Genomic DNA, 13,182 nt, shown 5'->3' with positions numbered 1-13,182 from the left:
TACTATGCCTATTCTTTATCTGGTCAAAGCAGGAGCTTCGAGAAGTGGAGTGAAGAAGGGGTATTTACTAGTCTGCTGTTGTTGGAAAGCTCTTGAATATTTTTCTTCACAAATTTTAGGTAATTGTGCAAATTTATGAAAATGTATGGGGGCGGGGGGGGGGGCAAAATATGTTTCCCAAGATCTATGAAGGGATTTTTTTTTTTACAATGAATTTCTGAGTAAAATCATTGAAAACGAGATTTTCAAAATATAAAGAGAAAGGAGGGGGTAATTTGCCCCCCTGTACCGGACTAGTACGACCAAACTCGGTTTAAGATAGGACGGAAAAATCTGGACAGGTTAATTAGTGTGGTTGTAATTAGGTTAAAAGTGGTAATTTGGTTAATTAGATTAAAGGTAGTAGGCCTACTGGTGGCGTAATTTTGCTTTTTTACCACTTAGATTTTGAAATACGGAATAGAACAAGTGTATTACAGTTTTTGGTCTAACAGTATCGCCAAACACTAGATGGCGTTAGTAATTTTTTCTACACTAGGGCCTGTTTCCACTCTTATATATTTCCCTGTCTCCATGGGTCAGATAGTTTTGCCTTTATCTCTCCATTTGTTTCTAGAATTTGAAAACCGTTGTGGAAAAGTATAAAATGTTTCATGGCGGGATTGAGATCAGCTGCAACAACCCACCTCAGGGACCAGTGATGAGATTATGCCAAAGCTTTTCCATTATAATCCGAAGAAGAAGATATATAAATTTAACTTTGTCTTAATGGTTCTATCCCCGTGATGGAGGGATTATATCGTTGTTTAAATAAAATTCCAGTACACAAATAAAATTAGAATTAATGAAAAGGCTCTACCTACAGTTCTTAGAGTACCAACTATTCCATGGACTAAACCCTATATGTTTGTAATAACTAGGATAATTCTCTTTTAGCATATTAAACTGCAGACAGAGGCGCCAATTGGGATGGAGGAGCTTGTACCCCTAGATTCCCCCCCCCCTTCCCTAGATTTTTTAAAGTTTCATTTTGGAGTATTTTCATTTAGAAATCCCTCTTTCGGTATTTAATAAAAAAAATTGAAAACGACAAATTTGTCTCTCTTAAGTATTTAAAAATATATTCCCTCTCCTAATTTTTTTTGTGAATTGATACCACTGAATGCAGTCGTCGCGTTGTAGTTTCTTAGGTGATAATCTTCATTAATTGGGTGGAAAGGATTAAATTTGTTAGAAACGAAGAATAATAACTTTTTTTTGCCTATAGTAAAAGGGTAGTTACTTTACAACGCTTTTGCTATTGGCTGTTTCGAAGGAGAGTTAGGCACGCTCTCAGGTTGAATTATTCAGTAATGGGGTATGGTATGTATGATCTACTATGCAGGGTGCAATAAAAGGGTATGTATGACCTACTATGAATGTATGATCCATAATGTTCTGTTATGGTTTCCAGTAGGACACATACAAATATAGTACATTCTACTGTTGTTAGGTTTTTTTTCGGACTATTTTTTTTCACGTGGTATATTATATTCCTTTATTTTTATATTTTCGCTTATTAATCTCGACCTCACTCATATTGATAATATAAGGTTTATTTCAAATAATGACTGTCACAAGCCAGGCTGGGTGGATTCCGATTTGGGAGTCAAAATATAAACAACAAAAAGGTTTAAAACAATTAAGTACATAAAACTGACAAACGAATGTCCTGTCATATTGTCAAAATTGTCAAAGGAAAAGAAAAAACAAATGAAATATATATATATATATATATATATATATATATATATATATATATATATATATATATATATATATATATATATATATATATATATATATATATATATATATATATATAACAAATATAGAGTTTCGTTTACTACTGAGCCGGGTCACTGCTTAATTACAGCTCGTTTGCACGAACTGTTTCATAAAGGTATATATATATATATATATATATATATATATATATATATATATATATATATACATTTACGACCTTATTGTAAAAAAGATACGACAAATCAAACTAATAAATTAAAGGGTGAAAGCATGAAAAGGAGAAAAAAAAAGCAAAAATATACAAATAAAAAGCATCTATGAATGTGTTGTAGGGTTTTGTTCAGACAAAACTCTTCGAATTTGGTTTTTCGGCTTTTAAAATTTTTAAATTACTGATTTTGGTTTTATTTGTTTGTCATTTCTGTTGGTGTTTCGCATTATTTGGTTCTAGATTTTTAAATTATAAGTTTTGGTTTTTATTTTGTTTTTGCTGTTGGCTTTCCACATTGTTATTTTTTTCTATTTGGTTTTATCTGAGTTGTCTCTTGCATATTTTTTGGCACTTTCTTCTAATTTTTCTGATAGCGCTGAAGAGGGGGTCGGTTTTCCTCCCAAAATTTTCGCTTTTTTTCACAAAATTTTTGTAGGCCTTAAAAACCCATACTCGATCTTCATTCTCTCATTATATATATACATATATATATATATATATATATATATATATATATATATATATATATATATATATATATATATATATATATATATATATATATATATATATATATATATATACATATATATATATATATATTTTATTTTTAAGATTATAATGTGTATTTAGGTGTAATTGTGCCTCTGAATTTAGGTCATATGCGAAGAAATAGTTCCAACAGAAATCGACCTTCAGTGTAAAGAGCAAGTGTCCGATTCAGAAAGTGATCGGGAGCCTCAAACGCCAAGATCTCGACTCGTGAGCTCTTTGATAGACAGAGCTCGAGAAAATCGAAATAAATTTAGTCCGGTGACAAATCCATCGACTGAAATGGGAGGCATAACTACTTGTGCACTTCTTAACGCTGATATTACTGTCCGACCAAAGGCAATAAAGCCCAAGTATGTTTTTCTTCATTTCTTTTTTTTCTTTTCTTTGTTTTGTTTGGTTTTCTTGTTTTTTGGAACAAATTTAGTCCAGTGACAAATATTTTAAACAAAATGGGAGACATAACGCCCCGTAACTTTTTACGGATTTCTGGGCTCTTTTTATTCAAATTAATAAGAAAGAATTCTAATGGGACCCCTGTTTTGGGGACCCACGAACAGGCATTACAATAAATAAGAAGTTTGACTTTATACGAGGAGAAACTACAACAAAACAGGAGCTGTGCTAACGCCCCTGTCCCTTTTAAAGACTAGATAAGCACTTTACGGAAACAGAATATATTTAAATTTTTCTCTTTTATAATGTCAATAAAAATTGCTACTTTTAGGAATGAATGTCATTATATGTTAAACTGTCAATATACAATTCATTAGCTTTTCTTAGTAATATTGATCAATATGATGATTTTCTTTCTCTTTTTTCGTCACAGCTCGAAATAAGAACTGTTTTCAGTAAAGTGTAACTGATTTTCAGTAAATGCAAGTGTCGACACTACGGCATTCCAGATAAACTGGTATCCCTGATCATTGCACTGTACGAAAACACGAAATGCTGTGTTCAGATCCATGAAGAAAATCCAAGGTATTTTCAGCATCATTTCTGATGTCAAACAGGGATGTGTCCTCTTCCTCCTGCTTTTTATCCTTGTTATTGATTATGTTCTCCGAGATTGCACGGCGTTTGGGATGCAAATATACGATAATAATCGACTATCAGATCTTGATTTTGCCGACGACATCACCTTGATTGAGACAAACAAGGAAAGGCTCCAGGAGCTTCTCGATGTCCTATGAGATAAAGCAAGTCTTTTGGGACTGAAGATTAGTTCGGGTATGGCAAAAAGCATGGCAATGAGTGACTCACCACTTGCCGTTAAGTGCGGGGACAGTTCAGTAGAGCAGGTAGTGGAATTCAGATACCTCGGAAGTACAGTCGAACGAACTGGATAAAGCGAAAAGGAGGTACAGTCTAGGATTGGACAAGCCAGTGTAGCTTTTAATCGACGAAAGCAAGTTTGGCAATCGAAAAAGTACTTCCTGAAACTGAAATTGAGGCTGTTTAACAGTAACGTCCTCTCTGCCCTCCTCTATAGCTGTGAATGCTGAAAACTGAATCAACAGCAAGAAAAGAGGATTCTCGCTTTTGAACCAGACAGTTCGCTCTATTTTACATCAGCCACTGGTAACAGGTGTTATACGCCAACAAAGATGGCGCTACTTGGGACACTTTATCCGCCTGGCGGAAGACAGACTCCCCAGAACGGTACTCGAGTGGCAACCAGAGGGAACCCGAAGAAGAGGAAAGCCAAAAAATACACCTGCTCGTACATACCAGCGAAACCTGAAATTTATCAATTCAACAATCCAACCCCAATGAGAAGACGTTTGGGCGGCAGCATATATCAGGGATGATTGATGGCTCTTTCTGGATGCCCTGGGTGCCTCTGGCGGCACAGTAGGAACTAAGGTCTAAGGTAATTGATAGTAACTTGTGGTCGTTTTACGGTTGAATTTTATTCCCCTCGTCTTAGGTTTTACATAGCTCTATACTTTTCTTTGAAAAACTCTCTTTTTTAGCATTATTATTATTAATCTATTACTATTGTAGCTTATTTTTTACAACGCTAAGTGTTCAAGTGTTTTATGTAATTTAGATGATTTCGTTTTAGTGTCACTGTGGGTTCGGACAAGCGTAACTTTTTAATAGTGAACTAAAATTCTTTCTCTACCTACCTACCTACCTACCTACCTACCTACCTACCTACCTACCTACCTACCTACCTTTCTTTCAAATTGTAATTTACCCAAGATATTTACAAAATCAAAGGCTATTTTCTTTCTTGAAAGTGTTTTAGCGGGAAATTGCGATCTGTTCTCCTTCCTTGCTGTTATTGATTAACATATGCCTGTCCTTGTCCCGGCAAACGGGACCGGTATTCCCTGAACTGAACTGAACTGCTACTAAACTGAAGTTTTGATTTTTAGACCTAAGCATGCACAAGGGGCAGATCCTATTCCCCCTCGTGTGACTAAGATTACAGCTATGTTTTAAGTGTTTTTTTTTTAGGTATAACTTGTAAATTTGTTCTGTGTATCTATGTTTGCCTAACAACGAAGCCATTTTAATTAGATCAACTCAACTTGTTCAACCACCAAATAACTGTTAACTACCTTTGCTACTTGTATTATATACCCACTACCGCTCAAGTTGTGCATGCATTGATGCACTGTAAACCGGTTTCTTTCGTTAGTTTCTCTCACCTTAGCGTGAGAAAAGACAAAAGGAAGTGACAGAATAGATGGGAAATATATAGCTAGGGCTATATATTTGCACATGAGGGCGTGGCGGGTGGGTTATAAAGTATTTGGACAGTGTGAAGTCAGAAAACCATTCTTACTTCATAATATGCAGAGTTATTGTAGCCAACACATTTTGCATGCAGACCCACTGTACTTTACCAACCCCCACCCCAACCCCCTAATGTGCAAATATATAGCCCAATTTTGTTTCTAAAGTATTATATTTTTATCTTATTTAGGTATATTTAATTAGGATTAACGTAACTTCACTTCTTAATAATCTTTAATCACCCTTTTCTTAATAATTAAGAGGGATGATTAACTACCAACTCTTTTCACGTATTTTTCTATCTATCAGTAATTCCATTTCCAAGGGCACCTATAGAATTAAAATTCAGTCCTTTCTCCAGAAGCGTTTTCCTGGGAAATGGTAACCTGTTTCCCTTCTTAGTTGTTATTGATTTCCTAATATGACATTCAATAATGGATTGCTGTTTGAACATACAATTTGTATTTATCTTCAAGGCGCTTTAAGCTTATTAGTGTGTCTTGTGGAAACCAAATTTTCGTGTGTTTCCATGGTGCTGCCCTAGCCTCACACTGCCTTGAAAAGACAAGTTTTCCTTAATTATTTTTTTTTTTCAAAATAAATACCTGGCAAGGTGTTTTGTATTGTCTTTTATTGGCAGAAGTATATCCATTACTTCAGTCCTGGTGGGAGGGGGGTTATAAAATCGAGAATTTTGTTCAGGGACATGGAATTTGGCTTGCTGAATTGCAACAAATCTTGAATAAAACAAAGTAAATAAAACTTGCAATGCTCAATTTCAATATTTGTAAAAACAAAATCTCAGACGTGCAGGGGTCTTTCTTTATTTCGTTTACCAAAAATGAAAATTACCAGTAAATTAAACCTATAGTCAAAATAAACAGTTTTCCGTAGTATTTAGAACATATTTAGGAAACAAGAAAATACTTTTTGTGAAAGGGTTGAACACCATGTCCCACTTTCTCTCGATACGTTAGTAATCGCGAATTTATGTTCCTATTTTGACAAACATCAGGGAAAAACATATCTATATATATAAAAATAAGTTGTCTGTGTGTGGATCTGTGGATGGATCAGGTGACGTCATGTTTGTTCGCATATGACGTCTGAATTATTTCACACTAATACAAAAGAAGAAAAAAACTAAAAAAGGTAAAAACTACAAAAAAAAACTAAAAAGAAAAAAAAACTAAAAAAGCTAAAAAACTAAAAAAAACTAAAAAAAGGTAAAAATCTAATAACTAAAAAAAAACTGAAAAAAATAAAAAAAGGCAAAAACTACAAAAAAAATAAAAACTAATAAAAAAACTAAAAAAGCTAAAAAACTAAAAAAACTAAAAAAAACTAAAAAAAGTTAAAAAACTAAAAAAAACTAAAAACTAAAAAAGAAAAAAACTAAAAAAAAGGAAAAAACTGAAAAATAAAAGAGAAAAAGAAAACTAAAAAAATATGAATAAATATATAAAAAAATAAGTTGTTTGTGGGTTATGTCTGTCTGTCTGTCTGTCGAGTGACGTCGTGTTTGTCCGCATATGATGTCTGAATTATTTCACACTAATACAAAAGAAGAAAAAAAACTAAAAAAGGTAAAAACTACAAAAAAAACTAAAAAGAAAAAAAACTAAAAAAGCTAAAAAACTAAAAAAAAACTAAAAAAAGGTAAAAAACTAAAAACTAAAAAAAACTCAAAAACTAAAAAAAAGGCAAAAACTAAAAAAAAACTAAAAAAGCTAAAAAACTAAAAAAAAACTAAAAAAACTAAAAAAAGGTAAAAAACAAAAAAAAACTAAAAACTAAAAAAGAAAAAACTAAAAAAAGGAAAAAACTGAAAAATATGAGAAAAAGAAAACTAAAAAAATATTAATAAATATAAAAAATATAAATATAAATATAATATAAATTAGCAATCAACAAAGCACCGAGACACAAATGACGACCGGGACACAGGGAGTATAAATGACGACCAGGACATAAGTAAAAAAAAAAAAAAAAAAAACTAAAAAAATGGTAAAAACTACAAAAAAACTAAAAACTAATAAAAAAACTAAAAAATCTAAAAATCTAAATAAACTAAAAAAGAAAAAAGGAAAAAAATAAAGGAGAAAAACAAAACTAAAAAACGAATGTATATACAGACCGGGACACCGGGATACAAATGACGACCGGGACACAGGGAATATAAATGACGACCGGGACACAGGGACACAACTACAATGGGGACGCCGGGGGGCACAGGGGGATATAAATGACGACCGGGACACCGGGACACAAGGAATATAAATGACGCCCGGGACACTCAAAGAGAAATCACAGACTGGAACACCGGGACACAAATGACGACCGGGACACAGGGAATATAAATGACGACCGGGACACAGGGACATAGCTACAAAGGGGACGCCGGGGTGCACAGGGGGATATATAAATGACGATGGCGACTCAGGGAATGGTCGATTAGCAATCACCATCAACAAAGCTCAAGAGCAATCATTAGAATCATGAGGTATAGATCTGAATACGGATTGTTTTCCCATGGACCATTATATGTTGCATGTTCAAGAGTCGGTAAACCTGACAATCTATTTATATGCACAGACAATGGGACAGCAAAGAATGTTGTATATTCGCAAGTTTTACGTAGTTAAAAACATATATATATATATATATCTATCTATATTCACAGGTGGGACATAGGGACACAACTACAATGGCGCGTAACTAATATGGCGCGTAACGACTTACGCGCGCGGGGGGCTAGTAATTAATATAATAACCAAGAAAACGAGGGTAAAATCAGCCAGTGGACAGTAAAGAAGCGAAAACAACAAAAGCAGATGTTTCATCAGTTTCCCATAGTATTTAGAACATTTAGGCCACAAAACACTTTTTGTGAATGGGCTTTAACACCATGTCCCACTTTCCCTTGTTGCGCTAGTTGTAGTGGGTTTATGTTCTTATTTTGACAAATATCAGGAAAAAATATATAATTAATAAAATAACCGACAAAGCGAGGGTGACATTATCCAGTGGACAGAAAAGAAGCGAAAACAACAAAAAAAGATATTTCATCTTATTTGATATAACAACAGACGTTACAAATCTAATTTGTAAACTATATTCTGTTTATTCTGGCTTGATTTTTGTTTGTTTGATTCAGTTTTTTTTGCCCTTTTGAATTTTACTTGACGAGGTCAGTTTTTCTTCTTTTTTTTTGCACTGAAGATGGTTTGGCGGAAGTCCTTGCCGAAATATCTGCTTTTGCCTTTTTCGATTCTTTGCTGTCCACTGGCTCATATTACCCTCGTTTTTTCGGCTATTTAATTATATTATTAATTTGGTTTCTTATTCTTCAGATGTTTTTATAAGTGCTAAAACACAATTTTCAAAATCCTTGTGTGCAAAATGACGTTATATTGGGTATTACGTCATATTTAAGTGACTCAGGTATTTGCAAAGATGGGTTTTCTGGGGATGTTGTGAATGGACGTAAAGTCGTTCAGGAGTAATGATAAATTCAGACATGCAGGATACATATGCAGGTGATAAGGCTTAAGCGAAAAGGCGAACTTAGAAAATTAAGTATCCTGTTGAGTATGGGATTGTCATAGATTGGGATGGGACGGAGCAAATGTGGAGCCATACATTATATAATGAGCTCCGTATCGGGCCATGTGATCATTCGATAATTTTAACTGGTTCACTCTTGAATCTGAAAGCGAGTCGTGAAAAGATGGTAGACATTATGCGTGCTTGTCTGTTAAACGGAACCCACTCAATAACTGAAGCTAGGTTAATTCTAGGGAAATATGCCAAAACGTGATGATAATACAATATTTTAAAAACAAAGTTGTGGAAACTACGACAAAGCATTATGGAAAGCAGGCCACGCAGAACGAATTACATTAAATACTCAACCTAACCCAACCTAACGTAACCCCCGATCACCTCTATATGTTAAATATTTAATACGAAAATTCATGCATCGTAGTTTTCTCACTCAAAAAAAGCAAATCATAACCGATCCAGGAAGAGGAACCGGCTTCTGCCTTTTACAGCGTAATTCTTGAATGCGTTCCGTTCAACAGACAAGTACCAAATTATGTTTGAAAAGTTCGACGCTCCTTCGGTATGTGTGTCAATTCAGGCTGTTTTGACTCTATATGTATCAGGAAGGGTAACGGGTCTGGTGCTTGATTCTGCAAATGGTGTCAAATATATTGTGCCATGCAAATGGTGTCAAATATATTGTGCCATGCAAATGGTGTCAAATAATGGTGTCAAATATATTGTGCCATGCAAATGGTGTCAAATATATTGTGCCATGCAAATGGTGTCAAATAATGGTGTCAAATATATTGTGCCGTGCAAATGGTGTTCTGCAAATGGTGTCAAATATATATATTTATGAACATTACTCATTGTCAAATGGCATTATCCTGTGGGTTGCCACCACTAGTGATTTATCACTATTAGTGATTTTTTTATATTCCCTGAACGAAAAATTATAAAATCACCAGATAAATCACTATATTATTGAAGGAAATCACTAAAAATCAACTTTTTTTTCACCGGGGTGGCAACCCTGATTATGCGACTAGATATCGCTAGGTCTGATCTAACAGACAATTTGGTCGGTCTTCATCTTGAGAGCGGCAGCTCGTTTAAAACTACAGCTGAGATTGTCATAGCTAGGGATATAAAAGAGGGACTTTCATATGTAGCCCTATAGAATAATAACTCAAAACTCCTGATCGACAAGTGATTACGATTGGTAATCAAAGATTTAGATGCCTGTAGACTCTATTGCAGCCTGAAAAGTCCAATTTTCGATCCCTATGGGTTTTTAAGCGACATTGAGCATGAACGAGGAGGCACACATTAACTAATTCATAAATCCAATAATAAGTCTGTTTCATAAAAACAAAAAATATGTTAACATACTGTAATTGATGCTAGGCTGTTGCCACAGCTTGGTTTGAACTTGGATACGTAATTGCCAAAGGAGTGTCCATACCTTTGTGCTGTGGTAGCTGATGTTTAGGAGTGATTAAATAATTATTATTGTATCAATTACAAGCTTGGGTACAAAATAACTGCTTCAAATAAAAAAAAATCAAGTTCCTAACAGTTTCAACTGAATCTCCCAGCCGTAAGCCAAAACAAGTTATACTTATCACAACTGAGCGTAAATTTCGATACCATTGTAATGCATCCTACTGATTGTATATTGAGAAATACTCGCTTGACCTCAGGCTTCAGATCCCCGCTGCATAAATTCAAGCGTTTTTTTTTCATTCTTCACAGTTTTAGTATGCTCAGTACGCTCTCAGGCAGGGAAAATTGGCGTTATTTTATAATAATCATGCATGAACGGTTTATCAGGGAATCTGTCTTTAATGTGCTTTGAAGTACGAAGGACATCAAAATAAAAATATTTTGCCCCTATAATCTCCTTGTCTGAAAACTGCTATTTTGTCCCCTGCCTACTTTAAAATTATGCAGCTTTTAGAGCAGTGCCAAATTTTCGTTAGTGTTGTCACGTTGAACCTAATCGGCAAAACCGATTAATTAAATTTGACAACGCTGTTACACGTTCAACAAAAAGCAACACTATTAATCTGTTTAGACCAAAATCTTTTAGCTTATTTTATACTGGTTTTATACCCATGTATCTTTTTGTAATTTTATGCTTGCTGCTACCAAAAACCTGCTTAACTGTAAATGGTTGATCAATTTAAACAATCAGATATTCACTGCCTATGGTACTTCAAGTTTGAGGTTCTTTTGTCCTCCAATAAATGTTCATAAGAAAAATAATATCCAGGTTCTAGCAGAGAAGCGAATTTACAGAACCCGGCAATAAATATAATTAGCAAGCATAACACATAAACACCAGGGGTGTAATTTGCTTTGGGGCAGGGGCGCAACTACCCTCAGCTTAAATTTACCGTCATCAAAAATCTTGGCAAAAATAAGATAGGCCTACATAATTCAGGCATCATCAGAAACAGATCGATTTTCTTTAGTGTCCCTTTGCCTTTATGGTACTATATGCCTGATTTTTCATTTTTCACTTGACTTGGAAAATTGGCTCAAACTTTCCCCCCTCCCTCCGCCTGGATTCATGACAGAAAAAACTACAGAAGATATTAAAAAAAGAATAGAACATTCTTCCGACAGCCTGCCACCCATCAAAACCATCCAAATGCGGCCAGTGAAAATAACGTTTGAAATCCTATTATTCTTTCTAGTAGATTTGAAATTTGACAAATAAAATGGCATGGACAATATGATATTGACAAACTGACAATATGAAAAATATACTATTAGAGAGAATAAAAAACAAAGATAATAAAACATTCTTCTGTCAGTCTGTCACTTCCAATACCATCCAGTTATATATTCAGTGACCATGACAACAGCAATTCTATTATTCTTTCTTGTAGAAACGACATTTAACTAATATGACTATATGATGATATGAAAAATAATATAACATTAACAAATTTTACTTGGCAAAATGCCAACTATGGCAAAATTCGCCTTAAGAGAGGCAGCAGTCTGCCACTCCCAATACTATTCAGTCATTTTGTCCAGTGGAAATAACAGTAAAAATTCTACATTTTTTTTCTGTACAGAACTAAATTTGATAAATAAGAGAATCTGACAAACTAGTATGACATCGACAATATAACATTGACAAATTCAACGAAATGACAAAATATACAATAAAAGAGAATAAAAACCATAAAAAGGATAGAAAATTCTTTCACCAGTTTGCTGACAACCTGTCAAACATATCAGGTGACATAGCTCTGAATAACTCCGGCCCATTTTTTCTTTAGGCAAGGCCTTCGTTTTGATGACGGGAGCAGAGACTACCCTGACCATGTGGGTCCTGGCTATTTGTCATCTGGAAGCCATAATTTTCAGTCAGCAGGTAGTGCCTTCAAGCTGATGCCAACATCCCCTAAAACTACCTACAATTTAAGCCATGGACGGCTCAACGGTCACGTAGCTCATAGATCAGTTGCGGTTGTTCAACCTACTCTACAATCACCGAAAGGGATAGCAGGTTTGTTATCTTTTCTTAAAACTTAAGAAAATAAAAGCTTAAGATATATATATATATATATATATATATATATATATATATATATATATATATATATATATATATATATATATATATATATATATATATAAAATATATATATACATATATATATATATATATATATATGTATATATATATATATATATATATATATATATATATATATATATATATATAAATAAATATAAAATATATATATACATATGTATATATATATGTATATATATATATATATGTATATATATATGAAAAGAATCCTAAAATAAGCCTATAATTACAACATTCTAATAAGCTTTTAGTGGAGCACAAATCAGTAAAACGACGTTAGCGTAAAGAGGTGTGGATGAAGGGAGATTGCTGTCCTCTGAGTATTCTGACAATGTCTGTTTCTTTAATTGTTCTTCACTCTCATCTTTCATATCTTACTCTGTACTTTCATTCTCATTATGTCATCGATTACCAATTATATTTTCATCAATTAAGCCATGTACGATTTACTACTGCTACTTACATCTCATTGCAGCACTAAACCACCTGAGGACAACGGAGTTGCACAAGCTCCTCCCCACCATTCTCTTCAATGTTCACCGTTTTGTCCCCTCCCATAAAGTTGCAACTTAAACTGGAAAGAGGAGAAAATAGCGACGAAGACTACACTGCCTTTCCATATCAAACAAACACAACTTAGGAACTATAGGAAAATTTTTATAAAACAGTGGAATTCAATTGAGTGGATATTTCGGCCCCTATGTCCAAGGGCCGTCTT

General features: G+C 33.8%; 1 protein-coding gene across 1 annotated transcript in view; it reads left to right on the top strand.

The window, feature by feature from the left end:
* LOC136039221 (protein capicua homolog) overlaps positions 1-13,182 on the top strand; it is a gene marked incomplete in the record, with an annotated part of 223,751 nt that overhangs the window by 159,146 nt on the left and 51,423 nt on the right. The window contains 2 exon segments of the mRNA XM_065722753.1: positions 2,657-2,904; positions 12,145-12,374. Coding sequence (XP_065578825.1) covers positions 2,657-2,904; positions 12,145-12,374 — 478 coding nt within the window.

Source organism: Artemia franciscana, chromosome 19, assembly GCF_032884065.1.
Source record: "Artemia franciscana chromosome 19, ASM3288406v1, whole genome shotgun sequence".
In the NCBI taxonomy this organism is placed as follows: Eukaryota; Metazoa; Arthropoda; class Branchiopoda; order Anostraca; family Artemiidae; genus Artemia; species Artemia franciscana.
This window is presented reverse-complemented; position numbering and strand designations above follow the sequence as displayed.